The 27334-nt window shown below is 37.9% G+C and overlaps 1 protein-coding gene across 1 annotated transcript in view; it reads left to right on the forward strand.

The window, feature by feature from the left end:
- Positions 1-26373, forward strand: part of LOC117291765 — a 30264-nt gene extending 3891 nt beyond the window's left edge. The window contains exon 2 of the mRNA XM_033773666.1: positions 23137-26373. Coding sequence (XP_033629557.1) covers positions 23143-23634 — 492 coding nt within the window. The 5' untranslated portion in view covers positions 23137-23142 and the 3' untranslated portion in view covers positions 23635-26373. The remainder of the gene's footprint in view (positions 1-23136) is intronic.
- Positions 26374-27334: the final 961 nt, after the last annotated feature.

Consider the following 27334-nt stretch of genomic DNA (forward strand, 5'->3'; position numbering starts at 1 on the left):
TTTCTTTCAACCTGTTCCCTTTTCTTGATTTTATAGTTCTTTTCAATATTTGTTCGATGCTGTATTGTAGCCTACCTAAATGAACAGAAAACAAATACAAACTCCATTCTAATAATAAACCAAAACCAAATCCTCCAACTACGGGCAAATTCCTTTTTATATAAAAACATTTGTAAAATGTTAAAATTATTTAAATGTTGACGAACAGTGAACCTTTCCACAGGTTGAATATCAGACTCAATAAAACATATTCCGTAACTATAACCTTATCCAATTATACTCCTCAACTATAAAAAAAAAATATATAAACTGCTCACAAAAAGTAAGGAAACTTTGTTCAATCCTGTGTATTTGTAATTATTTAATACTCTTTTTGTATATGGTATATATCAATGTTTGATCAGCATGGAAATGATCCCATTGGCTACCACCATGTCAACTTTATATTCAAATCACTATTTGCCAGTCTTTCTAGTATGTTTTACACTCATTAATGAAATCCAAACCATCGATAAATACATTGTGCACTTTAAAGTGTAATTAAACGTTCTTTCAACAGATCGGGGGGGGGGGTCAAGAAAAAATCCTCGTTAACGCAATAGTTTTACATAATTATCACAAATAATACCCCTTATTTTTGCATTAGGTTTTGTAACAGAGTGTTTTTGAAATTGAAACCATGTATTTTCAAGAAAATAGCAATAGAAATATAGAATGCATGGAACTCACTTGATGATTACGAAGTGCTAAAATATATCTATATAATATAACAAAAAATACAGAAACGCACTTACTCTTTTGTACGTTTTAAATTGGAATCCTGCTTTAAAACAAGAGGATTATAAAGCAACAGATTATAATTGTTGTTGATATATTGTCCAATTTATACTGTGTTACATCACTGGTGGTTACATCTATGATTATTGATGGTTTTGACTAAATGTTTGACCAAGATGCACCTGTCTAGTTGCGGCATTTCTTTCATCTGAATATGAAGTCAGAGAGACAACCTTTTTAACATCTAAAAATAACGATTGGTTCCACACAAGGAAATTAGTATGGACAATTAAAATAAGCAGATTTGCACATTAGCCGTTTACTGACGTTGCTTCCTTGGCCAATTTAACCTATTAACTAACTTGCATGCTATTTAACCACAAATGTTTTAAATTAATCGAGTAATGTTTGTTTGGATCCAGCAGTTAAAATTGAGCGACCAAATCTTAATGATAAGGAGCTTAATTGTTCCCTTTATTAATTTCCCGTAATACCTATAAAAGTTGTAATGTTTCCTTAAAGACAATGGACACTACTGCCAATTGTCAAAGACCAATCTTCTTACATGGTGGATCTCAACATATGCATAAAATAACAAACCTGTGAAAATTTGAGCTTGATTAATCGTCGGAGTTGCGAGATAACTAAGAAAGAAAAAACACTCTTGTCACACGAAGTTGTGTGCTTTCAGATGCTTGATTTCAAGACCTCAGTTTCTAAATTTGAGGTCTCGAAATCAAATTTGTGATAAATTACCTCTTTCTCGAAAACTACGTTACTTCAGAGCATGGAGGAAGGAAGAGAAGGAGCTCGAACGAAGGGACTTCAAAAGTCGAACCTGCGGTACCGCGGTCGCTTAACGACACCTCGTAATCACCCACATACCTTATACATACAATGGGCGACCTGGCGCATGTGAGTTTGCGCGTGCGCACTTGGTTCTTCACTGAACTATGGTGTCGTATGTCGTATGGATATAATACAGAAAAAACAACTTTTTTGAGACCCGATAAAAATTGTGTGCACTTGTGCTCACCAAATCGAAAAACACAATTGAATACCTACCACCCTCGTGTGGTAATACCCAAACTTTGAACCACCGCTTGTGACCGGAAAGTCACAAAAAATGTAAAAATATGCCATGTTTCCGTGAAACACCACAAACGGTAAATGAAAACGTGTATATTCACAATTCTTGTCTCCAATGATTCAACTTTACAAGCAGGCAAGAGCGCAGACTGGCGATACCACACGTTCTGTACAAAGAGATTTAATCCTACTCGTTAATCGGCCGTCCAGGTGGAGGTCTCCTATCTTTTTTCACTGGCCAGAGAGGGGCATTGTCAGAGTATTATTTTGTTACTCTGCGGTTTTGCGGGTCATTCGAGCTCCTTCTCTTCCTTTCTCCATGTTCAGAGGGAGCCGTTTTCACAATGTTTTATACCATCAACCTCTCCCCATTACTCGTTACCAAGTGAGGTTTTATGCTGATAATTATTTTGAGTAACCACCAATAGTGTCCACTGCCTTTAAAGAGACAGTCTTTGCACTTCGTATATCTCAACATATGCATGAAAAAACACCATTGTCACACGAATTTGAGATGCTTGATTTCGAGACCTCAAGATTTAATTTTGATTTCTCGAAATCAAATTCGTTGAAATTTACTTCTCTCTCGAAAACTATGTACTCCAGAGGGAGCCGTTTCTCACAATGTGTTATACTATCAACAGCTGCAGCTCCCCATTACTCGTTACCAAGTAAGGTTTTATGCAAATCATTATTATGAGTAATTACCAATAGTGTCCACTGCCTTTAAGCATGGTTTTGATTAGTCGCAATTCTTTATGCTAGTTCTTCAACTTTATCATACAAATTATATAGGCTTATTTTGTTTTCCACATAAGTTCATCATCCCCCAAAATATCCTTTTATACGAAGGGAATATTTCTTCACAATACGGAATATGAAGGTGTATAAATCGAGGTCGTGAGAGCGTCAATGAAATGAGCAAACCAACAGTTTAAGCATCTGAAAGGACGAGCCATTAGAAACAAGCAACTGGTAATAATTTATAGTGGTAATTGTTTCCTTATGCTACTGGCAGTGAACTTCCCCTACAATAAAAAGAAAGAACGTTTAGGGTGAAAAATCTTAAGAAAATCCCAGACCAATTGACACGCGTCCCACGCTATCTGTGTACAATCCTCCTGGAAATGGATACATATCAGTATTTAATGATGATTCTGACAGAAGAACATTGATTTGTGAAGCAACGTCTTAGTATAATAAGTGAGAGATTCACGCCCTTGTAAGCTCTATCACCTTATCTGAATGTCAATTGTAGCTAGGCCAATCGTGCAGGTGGCCCTGGCAAATAAATGAGTGCTCTTAGACAAGTGCAACAGCGTGATAATTGATGAGCCTGTGCTTGATTTTTAATTGCTATTCATGTGCAGAATTGACTCGACCTCTCACTGATGCTACAAGTGGGAAGGGCGAATAAAACACTCCACGTCTACACAACACTTAAGGTGACTAGCTGTTATTGCATAATCTTACCGTAGAGTTTTGCACACGGTGAGCTTTCGTGATTTATTTCCAGCCTAAAAGTGAGCGTAGTTTTGTAAGCAAAGCACGACATAGCTGGACCAAAAAAGCGGGAAAACAAAAGAAAACTGTTGATGAACAACTAATCTACTCGTTAGGAACGAGTCTTAAAGAAAATAAATCGTTGTTCAGATGTCGACGGTTTTTAACGATGGTTTTGAAAGACATACCCATCCCAAATGTTAATTTGTAAGTATCTACAGGCAGAACAACCTGTTAATTAAAGGATCGAGTATGCAGCGCCGAAACTAGGTTAACATTTTAGGGGGCCATAAGGGGGTTGACTTCTGGCCGAGTAAAACCTAAGTTAATGTTTGCATTTTCCGAGTTTTTATCCGGTATCTTTATATCTCAAAATTTCAGATTTTAAATAGGGGTATGTTGGGTTAGTCCAACCCTCCAACCCCCCCCCCCCCCGGTCCAGTTACGCCATTGAAAGTAATGTCGTTGATCATAGCAGCACATATTTTACTCTAAACTTGGGAGTCTTTAAACTTTGCAGTTGAATCTGAAGAGAAGATCCACCACATTCAAATTGGATGCAGATGTCTGATATTGAAACAAAGTTGACCGTGCATGGTGTTCTAGCGCAGACACGACAAACTTACCATCTTGTAAAGGCTGCTGGGTAGTTTACCCCTTCCTTCAAACGGACTTTCCCTAATTGACGATAGTCTTTATTTGTCACCTGTGTTTTATGTTGCTACGGTGTCAGGCAAACAAACGGCCTTGCCCTCTAAGCTCTAAGCCTCGTCTTTATTCAAACTGGTATGAAGTAGGAGTTCTATCTAAAACTATTCGTCTCTCCAACTGATAATCTGTTGAATTAGTTTTCAATTTGAATCCCTCTCGTCGCACGACGGAAGGCCGACAACCGCTATGGATAATGAGCTACATGTGACGCACAACGGAAGGCCGACAACCGCTATGGATGATGAGCGACATGTGACGCACAACGGAAGGCCGACAACCGCTATGGATGATGAGCGACATGTGACGCACGACGGAAGGCCGACAATCGCTATGGATGATGAGTGACATGTGACGCACAACGAAAGGCCGACAACCGCTATGGATGATGAGTGACATGTGACGCACGACGGAAGGCCGACAACCGCTATGGATGATGAGCGACATGTGACGCACAACGGAAGGCCGACAACCGCTATGGATGATTAGCGACATGTGACGCACGACGGAAGGCCGACAACCGCTATGGATGATGAGCGACATGTGACGCACGACGGAAGGCCGACAACCGCTATGGATGATGAGCGACATGTAACGCTCAACGGAAGGCCGACAACCGCTATGGATGATGAGTGACATGTGACGCACGACGGAAGGCCGACAACCGCTATGGATGATGAGCGACATGTGACGCACGACGGAAGGCCGACAACATTTTTTGCTTCAAATAATTGTTTAGCTTTTTTCTACAATTTGTTTCCGTCGAATTTTTTTCTGGTACATGTTTGTTTCTTTTTTCGCCGACTACCGCCGAAATTAGTGTTTAAATTCCAGCAAATCAAAGCACACTATTCTCTAAATAACAATGAGTAGAACAGTGCCTATAGGCATATAGTCTTCTTCCTCCCTAATGTCCGTTCTACCCCCTCCCCCACCTACACCTGTTCTTCCGCCGACTTTGCCCATAACCGTTTTTCTCCCTCAAATATAAAAGTGCACTTGACGCCTCAAACGTTTTTCAAAGCTACTTCTTTTTCAAAACATGATTCTCACTCGACAAAACCCCTTAGGCTTTTAACTTTTTGTAAAAATGCGACGGAAGAAACTGCGACGCAAAAAACAAAACTGCGACGGAAACTAAAGATTGACAACAAATTGTATCGTGCATTGAGGTTGTGCCTTTGTTGATGCGCTGTGTGCCATGGGACAAATTACTGTAATATAACCAAATAGGTTCAATGTTTAATATGCTATGTCTTTGGTATACACATGGGGAGCAATGTGGAAACATAATGGGGCTAACTATACCAATTATCCTTAATTCATAGATATCTCAGACAGTTTCGCTATTCCTATTGGTGGAGAGCGCGTCACGTGGGTGTGTATAAACCTTTGTTTATGACCAGTAAAAAGTGTTGGAACATGGGCGTGACACGTGAGCTTGCACCTGTGCTTATAAGACAGTTTCTCCATTCCTATTGGTCGAGAGCAACGGCCGGGACAGCTGTGCCACATGTGAATGGGAATAAAAGTGTGTTGAATCGGTTTTCAACTATAGTGGTTTAAACCCGCCGAGGCCTGGTTCTTGATCATTTACCTCGACTTCGTCTCGAAAAATTATCAAGAACCAGGGCCCAATTTCATAGCGCTGCTAAGCGGCCGATTTTGTGCTTACTGTGCATTTTCTAACAATAAGCACACGAAAAGGCATGCTAACCTTCCGGTGCTAACCGCACGAAAATAAATGACGTCACAATGCAAACCCACGGTAAACACGCAATATGGCCGACCAATTTGTCTGCTAACCTGTGAAATACGCTAAGGCTTATAAAGCAAATTTTTCTGCTTCTGCGCTATGAAATTGAGGCCTGGCCTCGTTGGGTTTAAAACTCTAGTTGAAAACCTCTTCACCACACATTAATTCCCTTACTAATGTATGTTTTTTCCATTACCGTGACAGTATAAGTCAAATATTCTTGTCGTTTTTGTCTTTCTTCAAAACTGTTGTGTTGGGATTTAAACTGTTGATGTTGGAAATATAATCAAGTGAAGTTTGCGGGGACATTCATGTAACTTTAGAGTTGTGATTGCTCCGTAAAGAACCGGTGGTTCGAAAACAAACTGGACGTTCGGTTCAGTATGCTTCTGAATACGATCGGAGCACACTGATCGAAACGTCAAGTTGATTAGATATTTGTGATTCGGCTCGGGCCTTTATCGCACGGCAATTCGACCCTGTCTGTTTTAAACGGCCGTGAAAGAACTAGTCGCTACCCTTTTATTCCCTTATTAATAAAGAAGCGTATTAAATACTGCTATTACATAGCAAATGCAAACATTTAATCAATGTACAAAATATACACAGAAACAAATTAAAGCAATTTTTCGTGACATTACCACGAAATAAGGAAAAACAAAGGCACTTAAATAAATTAAAAACAAAACAATGTATAATGTCACAAAGTTACATCAAAAGGTTCAAATGAAAACCCTATACATGACAGCCATCAAATAAAGGCAAACTAATTAGAACTTAAAGATAAGTCTGCCATCTTGAACAAAACACACACATTTGTAAACTTTAGTGAAACTACATGTTCTGAATATTAATTAATTTTTGTTTTTTACCCATACACCGATGTGTGTTCTGAATCAGGTACTTTCCATGACCAAGACGTTTTTCAGTGCTTGTTTGAAACATTGAACAATATTAACTTGGGTGTACAATTTGTCTTCATTGAAAACAAGATCGCATCTACATCTCAAAATAACCTTAATCATCGTTGTGTGTTACTGTGATGTTACGCGGTCTTTGTGTAACGTTAGTTGTTACCTGGAGTCAAAACAAATAAAGGAACGCGAATAAACGTGAATTGTGTTTCTAACTGAACTAAATTCTGTGGGAGAAACTTTTTCACCACTTTTAGGTGTACTTTTTTCAATACTGTTATCAGACATAATATGATCCTTATTTAAACCATCGAACTCATACATTTGAATGATTAGATCTTAGATTCAAACAATATTGCGGAGAAATGCATAATTTCAACAAAGTAACCCACCTACATAGTTTTGAAAGTGATATAGGTGAACACAATTATTCCTTAGAACGAACAAAAATTCGTTCTAGCGAAGATTTTTTTATGATTTTCTTCGTTCAAACGGGGAACAATGTTTACGTTCGAACGAAGATTAGACTTGCGATCGTTTGCTGACAGAGACACAGACGCCATGCCGTGGAGGCACGATAGCAGTCACGTCTTCAGATCCAAACCTACAAGTAAGACGTTGACCAACATAGTTTTTGATGTGACTTCGGGCGTGCCGTCAGCAATGGCGTCTTTGTCTCAATGCACACACGTGCGCTCGCCCTGGGTTTGCTAACATTTTCGTTCGAACGAAGTTTGTTTTCGTTGCGAAATTGTTTCCTTTGAACGAAGAATTTGTTCACAATTTTCACACATTCTTGAAAATCCCCGAACCTTTTTATTTTTGACAAAACATTACATTATATTTAAACGAGAAAATAAGAATTAGCTGTTGCAAACAACTTACCAACCAAATGGACCGAGGGTATAAATGCAAAAAATTGTTAATGGCCTGACGGTTCGACCCTAGCAGAGTCTTTCTCGAAGGCTAAATGACAACACAACAAAAACACAACTTATTGTCGTCCTCTTTTGGAACCCAGGGTGCAAAGATGAGGCCTGGCTGACGATTTACCTCACAAATCTTAAAATGTAGAATGTTAATCAATATCCCATTTGAACGAATTTGAGTTTGAGCCCTTAAATAAAGGCCGAACAACTAACAAATCCAATATGACAGCCGGACAGTATACGCATTCATAACTATCGCATATACGGGCTAAAATGATTGTGGCGGCACGTTTTTTCCCAGGTCCTAACTTGACAAGAATACTGTACAATGATGGGTAAATACAATTCCAGTTATTTTGAGGAGGTCGAAAAATGAAATGTTTAGTTATAAAGTCCAGATTGAAAGCTCATCGTATGAATGTTGTTATTATTAAACTAAATCAAATTTATTGTAATCAATTGTGCATCTTAATAAATTTATTTATTTTATACTATTGTCGTGTTGTACATTTTAGATAAGAGGTTACCACTATAAGGATCAACTGGTAAACATACCAATATTACACTTTCGTATTGTAGAAGAGTCCTATATAGGGCTAACCAAATACATGCATATACAAGATAGGGCTAACCAAATACATGCATATACTGCTATATAATAATTATAATAATAATAATAATACATAGTTCCCTTTAATGATGGGTAACAAACCCAAAATGGTCTCCTCTCCATGATTGTCTTACTGCAATTTCAAGAATGTTTCCGTAAGAACAGGATGTCAAGGGAGCTGCGTTCCGGGATTGTGTTTTTCATGAAAACATGTCCTGCGTTGGCGAGATGTAACCTCGGACCAAAGTCTTTCAAGCAAGACGCACGCTCAATGAAAGTGAAGAGGAGAGTGTGATATCAAACGGAGTTTGCTTTGAAGTTCACATATCAGCTATTGCCTACGGTGTACCTACCGGGCCATTATTGTTGAAGTCTAAAGAGTTGGAGTGCCAGACGCTAGTTTTGGTTTTCATGAGCTTAAATACACCGGAAACAAGAAATAGCCAAGATATGTTTTGGGCGGTCTCTGTACACTTTTGTAGGATCTTGGCAGGTACTGTATGGCTGGGTTCTTTGGCCTCCGTTAAGTACCTGGGGAGGTGTTGTCTCACATGCAGTGTTTACAACTACTAGTAGATCCATTTAGTCTTAACATTGTTGTGTTGTTCTTCCCAGCTTTGTAATATTATTACAAACAGTACATTCAAATAGATAATGGCATTCTTGATATGTAACTATTGTGTTGATGTTAACGTGAGCAGTGGTTGAGAGCTGGTAATACAACAACCAGATAAATCCTTTGTAATAGAGAAGAGTTTTAGGACACAGCTATTGCCAAAGTAGGGGCGGGATTCAGTTGCTTCTTCCTCAAGTCTAAAAAGAATTAGGCCTAGACAGAAGTAGTTATAATATGTTGGTATACATTATAAATAGTAAAAATTGCCCCTACCACAAATCGTGTACCTTGGACTTAGGGGTGACTGGAGGCCGGTGTTGGGTACCGAAAAAGTATTACAATGCCAATCTTTAACACCCAACAACAATTTCAAAACATATCGATCATGCTGCCTCATTTGCTCCATCGGCCCTATCATTATCTGGATATGAAATCTATTGAAAATGTGGCTAATTCCTTGGATATGTGGCGCATATTTGCTATTATAACACCCCTTACCAATATTCTGCCTTTTCATTGGTTTATAGTGCGTCACATGGTATGTCTTAGTTTTACTAGACGACGGCCGAGTGTTAGTGCATCGGTTTGCCGTGCGCTAGTCCGAAAGACTATCACACGGCGTGCAGTACCCAGACGTCCGTTGCGTGTACGAGGATGATAAATTAATAGTCTGTAACCATTTCGGATTACATGACACTACATGCAGCACAGTAAAAGTTTTCGCAATCTGTATTCGCGTCGTCCGTGGATTGTAGCATTCGGGTCTGTAACTTAATAATAAGTACAGTATTTAGAAATGTTTGGGGTGTTATAAAACAAATATTGACTGCTTTTACTCGTGCAATAGTTGAAACTATGACTACCTCGGTGATCCCCGGAGCGTTCTATTTTCCCTCGGCTTCGCCTCGGGAAAATAGAACGCTCCGGGGATCACCCCGGGAGTCACAGTTTTAACCATAGCACTTGAAGTAGTCAATATTTATATACAACCTACTCATGATTAACATTGGCTACCAGGCTACCAATACGGGCTTAAATAGAGTTTCAAATGTTGCTTCTCACTTATCAGTGTATCCTATTAATTTTCAAAGGTGTCGAACAGGAATCTGCGTTCTTCGAATAAATCTCGTCTAACTCCCCAGTTAAAAAAAAAACACATGGTCAAATATGGTTCCCGCTCTTTCAAATTTGTAGCAGTTCACTTATGGAACAGTCTTGCAGAGGTTGTTAAACAGGCCGACACTAAAATATTAAAAAACTTAATGTAAAAAAAAAATGGGTAAAAGTATATAATTACGACATTAATTGCTGATTTCCCCTAACATCACTCATAGAGACCTCACACTAGATAATGATAAAAGTGTCAACAGTGGGTGCCGACTTTTAATACCATCCATAATTAAGAAATTTGATAGGATCATTATGGACAGTTTGACATTTTAAACAATTGCATCAAACCAACCGCGAAACTCAATAAGTTGGAAGTTAACAAATTCCGTTTTCAAATGTTGCAATTCAAACTGTTTTGACTGAAAAAAAGTGGGGGTAAGGGTTGGACATTTAATTAATTGAACACGATAATGTTGTAAACTATATAAGAAGTGTCAAGTTCCTTTATTTCAAGTATTCTTGTGTTGTTTCCCTGGGTTCAACAGACAAAGCTCTCCGTGTGCACATATAATGAATTTAACAATGACAAACTAATGTTATCATAACCCACACAGGCCATCGAAACATTAGAAACAGACCCCACGGCCCACAACAACACTCTGTGGCGTAGACCAGTGCCAAACTTTACTTCGGTTCAATAATAATATGGAGTATGTTGGTCCTTAGGCTTCGTTGTAATTTAAATGCGGTAGATGGCGCCTCCAGCTAAGACGTTGGGATACATGTACATGGGTTGAAATTTGTCCACACAAAGTATTGCTGCATTACTCTTTCTAATAAGCAACTCCATCATGTTGAAGGGGGCAGAACAGTAAAAGTGTCATATAATGAAACATTATCCTAATTACGTTTCATATGTAGAAGTTTGGAGGCATTTGGACTAGAAACATGACCTAGCAGTACAATAGTCACTGATGTAGTGCCCAATACAAGGGTGTACATTGTCATTCTTTGAGTATGGGTCTTCACGTTTAAGTATCACAGTTATATTTATAACCGAGTACTATTGTCCAAATGCCGAGTATAACGCATTGTCCCCACTTCTTGCCCATTACGCAGGCCACTGTCGTCCAATAGGTCTGGCCCCTTTTCAATGGGTCAGGCCACTGTCTAATAGGTCTGTCCCCTTTCCATTGGGCCTGGCCCCTGTCCAGTGGGTCTGGCCCCTGTCCAATGGGTGTGGCTCCTGTCCAATGGGTGTGGCCCCTGTCCAATGGGTCTGGCCCCTGTCCCATAGGTTTGGCCCCTGTACAATGGGTCTGACCCCTGTCCAGTGGGTCTGACCCCTGTCCAGTGGGTCTGGCCCCTGTCCAATGGGTGTGGCCCCTGTCCAATGGGTCTGGCCCCTGTCCCATAGGTTTGGCCCCTGTACAATGGGTCTGACCCCTGTCCAGTGGGTCTGACCCCTGTCCAATGGGTCTGGCCCCTGTCCAATATGTCTGACCCCTGTACAATGGGTCTGGCCCCTGTTAAAGGCAATGGACACTATCGGTAATTACTCAGAGTAATTGTTAACATAAAAACCTACTTCGGTAACAAGGAATGGGGAGCTGTTAGTATAAAACATTGTGAGAAACGGCTCTCTCTGAAGTAACGTATTTTTCAAGAAAGAAGTAACTTTCCACGAGCTTGATTTCGAGACCTTGGATTTAGAATTTGAGGTCCCGACTGAAAGCGCACAAATTCGTGTGACAAGGCGGTGTTTTTTTATCTGGCAACTTTGACGACCAATATTGAACTCAAACGTTCACAGGTTTGTTATTTTATGCATATGTTGAGTTACACCAAGTGAGGAGACTCGTCTTTGACAATTACCAATAGTGTCCAGTGCCTTTAACAAGTGAGCATGTGCTGGCATAAAGATAAATTGGGTTGGTTGTATAAATGGACTATTGTTTTTGCTGTACAAATCCCATGACTCATTATTTCACGCATAGTTTGCAGATTGATTTCCGGACATTTAGCTCGTTTATTCCCCTCACATTATCCCAAGAGGCGTAATTAAAGGACGTGTTATTTACGGATATGACCTCATCTATCTATGATCGACCTTTACCTATGAACGATTGAGGTACAAGGATCTCCTTGCGGGAAATGGAAAGGAACAACAACTTCAAAACAAATCTGACTAGATATACCCGGGCCACAGGTGGCTGGACAATAATTGTCTCATTACACCTTAATCGTATAGTAAGCTATGCCTCAAAGCTGTACATTAATTTGCAAAATCATTATTATATGTAACTTCAAGATACCATTTCAAATGGCAACTAGAATCATTTTATGAATCAAAACTAAACAAGGTTTACAACTTTTTTTTTCAATTCATAAAATTTAAACCAATTATTAATGAATGGCATGAATAGTTATGTAGTAAGCCAAGACCATGGAAGGAGTAATTGGAACTCAATATGGAAATACAAATCATTGTATATAATATTACCATTGTATTTGATCTCATTTCTACCCGTGCTTTGATTCGTTCATTTACTTGAACTTGAAGGAATACTTGCAGCAGTCGACATGGGTGTATGGTACTTCGTAGGCAGAGACTTGATTTCACGATATTTTAACGTATTTCTCAAAACACTCATTTCTTGTTTTGCTTTTTCTGTCAAAAATGTTTTCTCTTTCTCATGGATTTTGCCCGAATCGTCCCCATCGTTGTTTTGTTGGGGGCCGTTGCCTCCATCTCCATGGGTCATGTGATAGCTGGGTCAATTTCGGTGACATTTTGAAGTCATGGTCTTTCAGCACGTCTGTTGCGATGAAGAGGTGGAAGGATGGAGGGTAGGGGTGGGATTACATGCACACTGATTGATAATTACGATTACGATAATTAGTCTGTTTAATGACACTGAGACTAGAAGTATATAGTTCCCGGTGGGCCAAAGACGTGCGCCAGACGTGCAACGCTTCAAGGATAATGACTGCAATAATGATGTACTTATTATTAATACATTGTTGTCATCGAGGTTATTTGAAAAGGCCGACATATTATGACAAACTTTAGAATAATATTCAGCTATACTACACGTCTTGGATTCACTAAAGGGAAACACGTTATTAGTTGGCTTTTCACTGTTCTAAAGTTAGACCGACACTGTTAAACTGTATGAGTAGCGGGAAATTAGAAACAACCTAAAAGCAGCATCGAATTAAAGCTGATAGTGTTTATCTTTGGCTTTAAAGTTACAACTTTTGACTTGTTTGAACTTTATGGAAATTATTGAGTGAAGGGTCTTGAAGGAGAGCAAGCCAAGCCACAAAGATCAAAACACGTCGTGAATCGTTCCTTTCAAATGTTCCGATGTTTATCCATTCGTTTGTGCCATAAATAATGGAATCAATGTGTGATGAAGAGGTTTTCAAACAGTGGTTTAATCCCAACGAGGCCCGGTTCTTGAATATTTACCGGGTTTAAACCACTAGTTGAAAACTGATTCAACACACTTTGATTCCCATTCATAAATACCTTTTCGGTTAAAAACATCATCACTTGTTGGTCAAAAAGTAAAATAAATGCAAAAGTTTTAATTGTTAAATGATTTCTTTCAACACAACACCCCTCCCAGAGCCCACACGCTTCCCTCGCGTAAACAACTCCTTATAAGGGAATGCTGTGGGCGTCGCGCGTATCGCGTGATGTGGCACAACTGTTTCAGCCGTTGCTCTCGACCAATAGGAATGAAGAAACTGTCTTATAAAGGCCGAGTCATAGTCGGTCGCGCGATGTTCGGGCGTCGGAAATCTTGACGCGCGATCATAAAAAGACACGGTTTTTAGGCCTCAGTCTTAGGATTGCGCACAAGATTTCCGTCTTGGGACCATCGCGCGACCGACTATAAACCGGCCTTAAGCACATGTGCAAGGTCGCGTGTCACGTCCATGAATTAACACTTTTTACCGGTCATTAACAAAAGGTTTATGCACACCCACGCGACGCGCTCTCCACCAATAGGAGTAGAAAAACTGTCTGGGGTATTTTTGAATACATCATAACCCCACCCATTACACAGAGATGGCGGCACTATTGCAAGCGCTAACGCTTGAGCCCGTTCCACCCCCGTAATGTATATATACAAGGGTCAGACAATGGTTCTTTCGACACAATGGGTCAGACAATGGTTCTTTAGACACAGTGGGTCAGACATTATGATTCTTTATACACAAATGGTCAGACAATGGTTCTTTAGACACAACGGTCAGACCATGGTTTTGTAGACATAAGGGGTCTGTAGGAAACAATGGGTCAGACCAAATGTTTCTTTCGACACAATGGGTCAGACAATGGTTGTTTCGACATAATGGGTCAGCAATGGTTCTTTCGACACGATGGGTCGGCAATGGTTCTTTCGACACGATGGGTCAAGCAATGGTACTTTAGACACAGTGGGTCAGACAAAATGGTTCTTTAGACACAAAGGGTCAGACAATGATTGTTTCGACACGATGGGTCAGCAATGGTTCTTTCGGCACGATGGGTCAGCAATGGTTCTTTCGACACGATGGGTCAAGAAATTGTACTTTAGACACAGTGGGTCAGACAAAATGGTTCTCTAGACACAAAGGGTCAGACAATGGTTCTTTCGACACGATGGGTCAGCAACGGTTCTTTCGACACGATGGGTCAGCAATGGTTCTTTCGACACAGTGGTCAGACATGCTGCTTCTGAATTATTAACAAATGTGTTTATAAGAAACGATACAGATGTTCATGGTCCAGTCCCTATGGCCTTTGATGTAAAGATTCAAGCTGATTGCATTATTTTATGAATCAATAGAAAACTTGATTTATTGCATTAATCAATAACACACGATTGAAGTGGTATGGGGTAATCAAGTTCAGCTTCAGTGGAGAGCACTTGAAGATTATCGAATAAACTACCGTTAAGTCACCACATTTCATTAGCGTCATCTGTCAGACTCTCTCGCTAACACGTACAAGTTTAAAATATATATATATAAAAATATAAAAAATATATATAAAAAAAACTATTAGTCGTATTATTTTGGTAATTCAAGGCCAAATAAGGAATGTCCTAAATACCTTGCCAAATGAACCAACATTCTAAAATGTTACTGATGCATCTATGCATGGAGTATCGTCTTCTGAGCATATACAACAAAGTTGTATCACATTGTGTACGACTATGGTCTGCGCAATCACCTTTGCTCGGGGCAATTTTATTTATGTGAGCTTTTTGAATAAGCAGTCCGGCTCGAAGGGTGTACAACCCTGATACACTTCACGTAAATCCTGACCACATGTCTGATAGAATTACTGAACATTGGAATTCTACAGTCCTTAATATGAATGTCTATCGTAATCCTTAAACACATTCGTTTTCAGGCGAATCTTAGGACAAAAATAATCATTATTCTTGAACAGCTGTCTATAACAGATAGGACGTACGTTGTATCTTATTGCTCAAAACACACATTTATTGCTTTTTCAAATAAAGTTTTACCAAGTTTATTGCAAGTTGTAAATTGTGGGTTTTTTTTACTACAGGGAATTACACTGGGAAACAGTAGCAGATTTTGATTGGTTTCAACTTGACGAGCATTCTGCACTTAAATCGAGGCACAGCCTAGGGCTGTTGACTAAACTCTTATGATACAATAGTTGTCTAATTTAATGCTTGGAATGATACTGATATGACAATATACGTCATCTTTATTATATTTCATGAAATTATATATCTGTTCCGAGAGGAGCTATCCAGTGAAATTATCTCTAACTTTTTGAAATAGATACCCGCGGGGCTTGTGAATATTGCATCCGATGTCTTGTAATTGCCGAATAAATTCCGGAAGGTTATATTCACTAGTATGTGAGGGCTAGTTCAGACTGGGATTACCTGTTATATTCACTAGTATGTGAGGGCTAGTTCAGACTGGGATTACCTGTCATTGTCTGGACTCAGAAACCCAAAATACACAATTGGGAAATATTCTTGGGAACAAATCAGATCACGTATACAAAGCTTATGACAATATATTTGGCGTCTGGATTTATTGTCCAAGTAAGGTTTTGATTTAACGATTATAGATGGCAATCTTCAACTGCTGCAATTTCATAAATTGGCAAAATTGACGAAACTTTATCCCAAGACCGCTTAAACTAGGATGAAGTTGTATAGTATACTTCATTGAGCAAACCTTAATCAAATGGGATGGAAACATTCTTCTAAAATACAAACTCTTTGTACACAGCAGGATGAATCTACATCCATATTATCAAAACAAGCAAAACGGGGGGGGGGGATACACAATTAATAAACGAATTAATGAAAATGGTAATGACCGGAAAATCTAACAATGGATTTGTTTTTTAATAAAAGGATCATTTGTATATTTGAGATGTAATATATACCAAAAATGTTGCACAACCACTTTGGGCCAGCCATTGTGTTCGACATATTATAATGTTACACAACCACTTTGGGCCAGCCATTGTGTTCGACATATAATGTTGCACAACCACTTTGGGCCAGCCATTGTGTTCGACATATTATAATGTTGCACAACCACTTTGGGCCAGCCATTGTGTTCGACATATTATAATGTTTGCACAACCACTTTGGGCCAGCCATTGTGTTCGACATATTATAATGTTCCAGCATTATGGACGACAACTAATTATTGTTAATGTTGTTAAAAAACTTAAGTCAAAGTCATTCTTTTTATTTCTAATTTAGATAAGAAATGGAACTAGATAACGATAATAGAAAGACACATTATATAAAACAAACCTAGCTTCTTTTTTTACAGTCCTTGTGTGCTAAGCAAAACCATCTAAGCAAAAGTCATCTGTGCTATGAAGCAAAACCATGGAAGGAAAGAAAAACAATAAATAGATTTGAAATACTATTTGAATCACAATTATTCTGACCAATAATTGTTGGCCTGCAAAAAACACTACACCGCCATTTCACCAAATGAAACAACATCGCTGGTTTTTGGATGTGTAGGGCTACTGACACAAATCCTTAGTTTCATCTCGCTCCTTTGAATTGGTCTATGAGTTCAACGTACAAGTAATGTCAGTGAACCAAGGAAAGAAATACAAACGTGCAGCTAAAATCACACACCCTCAACGTTGAAAATCACGCATACTCCACAAATAGTTGACGATACGTAAATTCTAAAAGTTGATTATATATATCATATAAAATGAAATTTTAAGGGGAACAAACAGTTTGTAATTATCAATTATTATGTCAAACCAATGTGTTTAAAAGTACATAAAGTTAACTTAGCATTGCATATGATGTATTTCCCAAGTCCGTGGAGTTATTTGGATCAAAACTCAGTTTTATTTAAATATATTTACTGTTTTTCCTTCCATGTAATTTTGCACGGTTTTGCTTAGCACAGGTTAAATCGTCTGGTCATCGTTTCATGTTATTTGTCGTTCTAGTAGTCCCTAGTTCCATTTTTCTTATCTGAGTATAACTCGGAAAAACTTTCATAGTTTGAAAACCACTTGATCAGTAAACAATCTTGAATCAAACAAACAATACAAGCACGTTGGTTGTAGCTCTCATAACCCATCGGGCACTACTGCATTTTAGTTCTAAATAAACGCCATCACTAAAAGTCATACGAGAACTATCCTCATTTGACACATTAATTTTAGCACAAGCAAATTCAAATCATTTCGATCAACATTATACAGGAATGGAACGGCAACACGGTCAACAAGACAATATAATAAGAATGACGTGACATTGCTATTTTGGAATGAGCAATGTGGCATCTAATTTGGCGGGTCTGAATCTGCCATCAGGTAAACCTCAATGACTGATGACCAAAGCAAAAGAAAAAACATCTCGTCATTGAGTCATTTCCTAACAGGACTGTTGACAATGATTTAGCCATCCCTTTTCACCGTTCTGCATATTGGCAATGTTTTGATAGCCTACGGGTGAGTTTCTGTGTGCAGGTGTTGCAACAAGACAATTTGGTTGTCATCAATCAGAATGCTTGGCTTGGTGGCTTACTCGTCAACGTTGTGTCTTTTACCCAACAGTAATCTCAAGACGTTGTTTTAACTCCGTCATCCTCCTTGACGCCCTCCAGTAATCACAGCATAGTTACATTAATCAGCAAGAAATCAGTCCAAATTACGGTTACATTTGAATCTCTTTCGATTATGTTATTAAAGTGGGCCAAGACTTATCCCAGAGGCGTCGTGACCAAGAAACATTCAAATTGCCACAAACGAACATCATTCGTACGTTATCTGAATTAATATTTCATCATTCCCTTGATAAGCAATAATTATGTTCCGATATATAATGGTATTTGTAGATTTCTTTTAATAAATTATCGATTACAATTTGTTTGTGTGACATAAACGCCTGCTTTTCCCCTGCTCTGACATATTTAAACTGTTATCGCTTACAGGTACATCAATTTAAGAACAAGAACCAAATTTTATAACTAACTTGGAGATGTTAAGTCATATGATAATATAAATTATATTCAAATAATATTCCTTATCCCTGTGCTAAAATGGTTCTAATGGTAGATGCAACAGACTCCCCAAAAAGGCACAAATTAACTTCTTAGTTTAACAAAGTTGACATGAATTGGGTCGACGATCAGGGGATGCAGGCATTTGTCGGCTGAGTTTTTGTTTTTTGTTCACCTTTTCTGCTAATTAAATTTTGACCACTTTTAAATTTCATTGTTGCCACTTGAGATGAGAAACCACAATGAGAAGTAAGGACTGCTTTTCCAAGAGACACCTTTACTGTCTGTGCTTCAGGAAATGTCCGCCATCTGTGACGAATAATACTACGTGAACTAAAATCTTGCAGGTTCTTGGGTTAATTGGTACTGAACAACACGTAATATAGCAATTGTTGAATCATTCAGGTTTTGTTGATTGTAAGTCAGAGTTTCTCCTGTTCATCCACGCCTTAATTAGACCCGGGAATCGCTCCGGGTAACGTCCAGGTTACGTCTGTCGTGACCAGGTTACGATCCTCACAAATTGGACATTTGACATTTTAGCCACAAGTATATAAGGGCATCTTAGACCTGATCAACCACAGCTTAATTTAACCTTAGGTGATGTAAGTTTCATGGGACAACCGTTCCTACAAGTGTTGCGCCATTTGAGTACATTTATTCAGTGTGATCCATACTTCCAATGTCTTGTAAGAGTACGACTTCTCTTTGCTTATGACATAATATTCCCGTTGAAAATATTGGTCATATTGAACTAGATCGCTGTATGTGTCATGGGATCACTCTGTACAACTCTCCATGGCACACCACTTTGCGAAAGACAACACTTCCAAGCGACGGCCTTTAACTCGCCACAAATATTGTCCTGGAAAGATATTAAAGATGGGTAATTTGAATCTTTTTGTTTGCAGAAAAACAACAGAAAACAAATATATACACAAATGTCCAATTATTGTTTTTACCAAATAACTTTCTAAATGTTAGTTTGATACAACTCGTTATAATCTTTAAAGCTTCAGCTAAAGTTATCATAACAAAAATTCCAATCAAAATTGCATACATAAAAAAAAAAAAAACATGTATTAAAAGAAGATTAATCTGTGGTTCTTAGCTGAGCGTATCATTTCTCATTTGACTGTCTTGATGTTCAATGTACACTACCAGTGTGTCATTTATTTCGCTCGCGGTGTTATAGTCATTATCAAAAAAGTGTACAATTTCACGCGTAAGAAAAGTGTCCATAGCCTAGGGTGACCTGCATTCATTGCAGAAGGATTGAAATCTATGGGGAGGGTGCCCTGTGTCGTGCAACTAAACGGCACAGCACTTCACATCTCTCCCTCGAGACGGACCGTGGACTGCAATGCAAGTTTTCAGCCAAGCGCGGAATTCGTCACGCACAAAACCAAAAAATATCGACGGGGAAACATTAAGTTGATTTAAATAATATTGTTCTGAGACATAGAGTAAGCAGTAACATAGCCTTGAAGGAATGCATCATACTCTCTCACACTCTGACTCACTAAAAGCCAAAACAAGAATCTGTTATGCGTTTTTCAAGAAGTTCGGTTTGACCGGAGACGTCGGCTCAGTATGGTTCGGCACCTTGAAGCTTCCATTTGCATTTGCTGTACAAATATTTGCTGAAAGTTCTTCATTTTGGTTCTTAGTGCCGTAATTAATTGACTTACCCTACGGATGGCAGACAATAGGGCTTCTTGAGTAGCCTTAGTATTTACACAAAAATATTTATTCTATAAAGAAGGAAGCCATTTGGTGACATTGGAGAATTGCCGCAATGTTGAAAGTGAAATATAAAAACTCTGGCATGGCCCCCTTGAATAAAGTAATCACAAACAACCTTAGCGGCTTTGAAGGCTATTTTGATTTATTTGATTTCTCTTGGCCTGGAAGAAGTTAACTTGAGTGTCTGATGTTGGTATTTAGGTTGTGCACTCACGTCACAAACATACAAGCTTACAAGGACGCATACGATTGTTTTAATACATTCGCCTTCCATGTGTTTATCTGCTCTGTGACTGACTTGAAGTCAAAATGAGTTACATATATAAGAATAACAATACAATATTCACATAATATACTGGAAATATTAATGCGACGGCCAACTGCATAATTCAAGCTCCTCTAGTTATCTGTATGGGCGGCCAAATGCAGACTGGACTGCCATTGAATTAAGGACCCACGGGTGGAGCAGCTGTTTACATGAACCCAGGAATTAACATAAATTTGAAGTTCAGTTTTGTATCTAGTGGTAATTGATTAGTTGAGATGGTGGCTTGAAGGCCAACAGCGATGACTGTATTCCCATCCCACAGCAGAAATGACTGCAACACCTGCCAATTAAGTTAATCAAATCCCATTCTGCCCTTGCAAGGCACTTTCAAATACCACCATTTTATGGCTGTTAAAATCACTCAGGAAAAAAATACACAAAACATTTTCACTCATTGCGAGAATAGCAGTATTTCTAAGGGATTGTGTAAAAGCCAACTTTACTAGACTGGTGTTTACATTCTATATATTGGTCCAAGTTGGTTCGTGTGTCTAACCTGATAAGCATTTATGTTTTTAAACGTAACCAACATTTTAACAAGAATTACCACAAGCTTGAAGGTGGTTTTTTTTTTTTTATTTGTTTTTATTTTATAGATTTTAGGGGAAACGAAAAACACGCTGACAAAATCCAACCCAACAATAATATTTAATTGCATTGTCTCATCCCTCACGAAATATCCTAGACAATGAGTTTGAGGTCAATTCTTTGCTTTGCAAATGTGGTCATAATACACTGAAACACCATGAGAACAACCATGCCATTGGTTTATAGTTATATCTTGTAACATTTCCTAAAGGGTTCTGTATGTTGCAGTAATAATGTTGGCAACCTGCCTGAGTTAATCAGCGACCATGGCAGCATTCAATGCTTCTAACCAAACACTTTCGTCACTTTAATTGATGGGGACTTTGTAGAAAATTGCAAAATGGTGCCCGCAATTTCATTAGCAGCATCTTTGATGGAAAGTGAAAACTCTTAACCATTACCATGACGTTTACCATGAAGATCTCCTCTAAATCACAAGACTTTAGTGTCAGACTGGTTGTGTAGAATGCAACCCCTTGAAACAGACTATTCATAATTGGCAATCATCAGACGATTAGTCCTGGGTTAAATAATCTGTTGGCTAATTGAGCTGTAATCAGCACACCAATCTGATTCAGTCATTATTTATTATAATTAAGTTATACTGAAAATTTCAATTCACCAAAGTAAAATTTAAAACTGAGATATATTTTATGGTTGTACTCATTAACAAAATAACAAGCCAAAGGTTGATGACCTGGTTGTTGGGGGACCTGATCATCCTCTAACCAAATTGTTTTTATCTCCGAGTATGAACGGGTTTAATTGTAAATTACCACCGTGGTGATATAGCTAATTGAGTCTTACAGACCACTTTAAAGACACTGAACACCTTTGGTAATTATCAAAAACCAGTCTTCTCATTTGGTGTATCTCAACATATGCAAAAAAATAACAAACCTGTGAAAATTTGAGCTCAATTGGTCGTCGAAGTTTCGAGATAATAGTGAAAGAAAACACCCTTGTAACATGAAGTTGTGTGCTTTCAGATGCTTGATTTCGAGACCTCAAAATCTAATTCTGAGTTTTCAAAATCGAATTCGTAGAAAAACAAGTGAGGTTTTATGCTAATAATTATTTTGAGTAATAACTAATAGTGTCCACTGCATTTGATGTTATACGAGTTAGCTTATAACTGCTTTTGTTTTACCCCCATGGCAATCGTGAACATGATTCACTTTTTAAGAGCGAGTAATCACAAGGCGGACAATTATACTTCGATTCAATCGAATTCTTTATATTTCATGTATTGTAGTTTAATTTAAATTCTTTCAAAGGTATGAAAGAATATTCAGTTCATTACTTCTTTATTGGTGTGCTGATGTTGCTGTTTTAGAAAAAAAATTGCACCACTTACGAAAATCGTTGTTTGAAAATGCTGCAACTTTGTTTGAAAATACTCTTTCTTGAGTCTAAGGCCTATGCTATATCGTACTAATCATACTTTTCTGGATATACCCTTTTTATGCAGAGACAAAGGTCCCTTGGTGCCATTGCTGCATAAAAGCAAGTCAAGTCATCAAAGTTTATCAAGATACCAAATAATCCCGATAATCTTTTAACTAATAAGCAGGATTGGAACTTGTGAATTATTGCTTGCACGTGCCGATCCATGCTCCCACCAAACCGAGTAATGCTTGGGAAGACAAATTACAAGCACAAGGTTTATAATAAGAGGTTGTGCTTCAGGAATTGATTATCACTATAACAATTATTATTATCAAAGCTGTCAATCAAATCATTCAAGCTTAGTGAACAGTTCAGTGATCCCATTATTGACCAATGTAATAATATTATCTACATGTTTAACTGACGACAAACTGTTCAGACTGAACTGTTCCTGTTTTAAAATTATTCACATTATAACTTCTCCAAAAACACTGAAATAATTATGTATGTTATTCAATTATCATTTCAGATCATAATGAGTAGTTGGCTTACGGTCGCCATAGCAACTGTGACATGCCTTTTGCTTTCGCCAATCACGTGCCTGCCTCTTCATGACGTAGCCGACGGTAAGGAAAGGCGGGAACTCCTGCACAGCACGTGGTTAGACCCGTCCGGTTCAACAGGTCAAGGCACGGAGGAATTGGCCGAGACGAGCAAGCGACTACTTGGGGATAACAACAGGGACTCGGGCATTCTTGACCTCCTTGTAGCACTGCGAGACACAAACACAAACCCGAGAGATCTTTATCTTCACGGCAACACAGAGACAGCTCGTAAACGAAGACAATCCAAGGTGGATGACTACGGCCATGGTCTATTCTGGGGCAAGAGAGGATCCAACTGGTCAGACCACGGGGTACGAGCAATGACAGATAAGGACACCAAGAGGGGCGGTGATGATCAATATGGCTTTGGCTTATTTTTTGGCAAGCGAAATGAAGAAGACTACGAAGACTTTACGTTGTAGATTGTTTAGCAAATAAGGATACTTAAAAGCTCTAAAGAATTTGGCAAAGTAATGTTTTGTAAATAGGCATAGTCTTTATGATAAGTTAACGCAATATCAAACTAATATAACTCGACACTTCGTTGGGGGTTAAGTCTCAATAGAGTGTCCAACTATCGGCCAAATACAATTGTGCAAAAAACGTCTCGAAATCATTTACAAATAATTCACACAAACCATGGGTACTTGGTAATTGTGTAATGCGTTTGAACGTGCGATGTATCGAGTTAATTAGACTGATAAATACGGATAAATCATGTAAAGCCAGTACAGCTCACACTGCAAATTACAACATTAGCTTTAGTTTAAGTTTAAAGATTGACTTGTCATGTTCCGAGCAAAGGTTGCCATCATTTGATTTTTTTTAATTTGATAGGAATCATTGTTCAAATGACGTTTACCGCAATTGGTATTACACCTCTCTTTCTGAACTACATGACAGGATCAAAATGACAGTTTAGCAGAAGTATTTTGTGTTATGCGGTTTTATAAATATAAACCCCATGTTTAAGAAACCTTGTATTTTAGAACGCAAGCAGTTGTTGACGCCTTTTGGAAGTCTTGCAATCTGTAAATGTATGTGGGTACCATTGAAGCTATATGCCATCTCAATCACTGCTTCTCTATCATGCCATCTCAATCACTGCTTCTCTATCATGCCATCTCAATCACTGCTTCTCTATCATAACCTTTTTGGAAAAACACACATTTTATAGGCAAAATAGTAAAGTTATGAGTTAACCACAACGTTGCGTTGCAAATCGGAGCGCTTTCAATCCGTCGATGTTTTATTGGTTTGAACTGACTGTTGTTTCTCAATAATAACAAATCTGTGCAACTACTGTGGATTTCGTTGCGTCATTCTGAATATTGTTTCTTTTGTTTAAACTCCAATGTTGACAAACTTAACGTTAATCCATTGTAAATTATTTTATGCATAACCGTCTTTTGAGTCAACTTCGTAAGCCCGATGTTTTATTTTTGTTAAGTGTATATACCTTGAACATGAACTAGCAGAAAAGAGTTACTTAGCACGATTTGCAGATTTGAATCATGTAGGAAGTATAACACATTTATATAGTTCTCAACAATGCTTTACTAATCTATCTAAGGAAAGTTGCCGTTCTGAAAAGAAGCAGGCTTGAGATGGAGGTATTTCGTTTCCTACTCACAACCTCTCCTTCTTGTTGTACAGATTAATATAACATAGTTGTCAACCTACATTATTAAACCGATCGTGTAATTTGATTGGCGGAACACGCGTCACGTGTCATACTTTACAGTATTTTGCCAAGTAAACTGCTCCAACACTTTATATTTATTTAGAAGAGTTCTATATTATTAAATATTGTACGCTTTTGACGTTTCGTAACTTCGCTTTGAGATTTACATTGAGAATCGTTTGCATTGATTGCGCTCCAGGACAGGTTAGGCTATGGACGCCGAACGTGCTTTAAATAGCATACTTGTTTATACACAGCTTTATCGATCATTTCATACAGTAATGTCGAAATAGGTCATATAGTGTTCAAAACAGTGAATTGAATTTATAAATAATGTCAATTGACAAGGATTTATCCATGGGCACTCACATATATACTGCATTTTATTCATAATAAAGCAGATCACAATCCCTAGTTGAAATCTGAACTGTTTTATTTAACTTGAGCTCGTGATTCTTATATGACACTCTTTATGCATCACACAATATTTGTATCGTAGCCCCTGACGCAAATGAATACAAGTGTCTTATGTATTATGCAAATTATAGTTGAGTTGTTATCCAAAGATAAGTTAACATTATTTTGTCCTATATCATTAGCGCTAAAATGTAACATTTACTTTGAAGTGATAAAACGTGTCTCTATTCCTTTCTGACTGAGCACTTGGGTAGATACAGTGCGCTTAAATTTCAACGTGCTGACTATGACATTAAACAATAACGACTTGCTTAAATTAAGTTTTCAGGTGATAAATGCATCACCAAATGTTGGATATCATTACAAAGTCTATTAAATTCCGAAACCCTAAATGTCAATTTTTGTGAACAAATTAGTTCCAAAAGTTGTAACAGACCAGGTTTGCCATTGTGGCAACAGTTGTCCACTTTTACGGATACAGTGGTCATTGTGTTGTTTACTAAAATGTTTGAAGTCTCGAAGCAAAAGCTGGAATAAAAAAGTTTAAAAAACGATTCATAAAAAACATTTATACTGTATATTTATTCATTTTAACTGTTTTGTTGCGTTGAAGCTAAGTGTGTTGCTTATCAATTGAAAACAGTAACAGTACAATGAAACATCCAGCAAACCAAAAATCGACAGTAAACCAAAAATCGAAACAAACGAGCAAACAAACAAACAATGAAAAAAACAAAATCAAGTCTAAGGCAAAAGTTTTCAATCAAATTAACGAAGGTGATATGGCCTAAATTAAGTAAGCGATTTTAACGAACATTGAAAACGAACTTTACTCTTCCTAACTTCAAATCGAAACTAACCAATAAGAACAATAAATTATAACATAATATCCCTTAAATTTACTGGACACAACCATTTACTAGTAAAGACACTGGACGCTTTTGGTAATTGTCAAAGACCAGTCTTCTCACTTGGTGTATCTGAACATATGCATAAAATAACAAACCTGCGAAAATGATTGATCGTCAACCTGTGATTGATCGTCAAAGATGCGAGATAATAATGAAATAAAACACCCTTGTAAACACGAAGTCGTGGGCTTTCAGATGCTTGATTTCAATACCTCAAAATCTAATTCCGAGGTCTCAAAATCAAGTTCTTGGATAATTACTTCTTTCTTCTTGAAAAAATACTAGGTTACTTTAGAGGGAGCCGTTTCTCACAGTGTGTTATACTATCCACAGCTCCATGGTTCTCAGTATAGGTCTTATGCTTATAACTATTTTGAATAATTATCAAACGTGTCCACTGCCTTTAAAGGAAAAGCATGAAACACAATTCTCAAACCTGTTTTTATAATCATGAACCCATTGTAACCTCTGTCGGATGGACACATTCCCAAAGATGGCCCTACTTGAATTGAAATACCAAAGTTCTCTTACGTTCTTCTTCTGGTATGTTCATTCAGATCCCAATGGTTATAATTCAAGTAATTCGAAGTCTTTGTTTTTGTTCAGCTGATCATCAGATAATTAATTGTTCATGGTTCATTATTACATAATGGAGAAAAAAATTCTTTGTTTAAAATCTTACGAAGAATATGTTTTATGGGAATAAAATATCAATGATAATAATAAATACAACATTTATATTGCGCTGCAAACATCGTGGAAGGTATTTATCTCAAGATTGTGAAGAAAGAGTTCCAATATATTCGTTAACTTTTATGACGTAACATGACTTTGCTTGCGACGTGACAGTTACTTATGCAACGTTTATCGTTGTATAACGATGCAGCATAATTCTATCCTTTGTAATTGGTCCTCGGGTTCGGCATTAATTTGTTCGCACGAACACACCGTGACATGTTCAATTTCTTCCCAATTTTCAAGTATAACTAGCTTCTTGTTTTACTCTTAGTCTTTTATTATCATTTGCGATTTTAGAACTTTGCCTAAATAAATATATTGTTAATATCACTTGAGGAATATTTCGACATAAATGTATTGTTTCCTGACTGT

The sequence above is a fragment of the Asterias rubens genome, chromosome 6 (assembly GCF_902459465.1).
Source record: "Asterias rubens chromosome 6, eAstRub1.3, whole genome shotgun sequence".
Lineage (NCBI taxonomy): Eukaryota > Metazoa > Echinodermata > Asteroidea > Forcipulatida > Asteriidae > Asterias > Asterias rubens.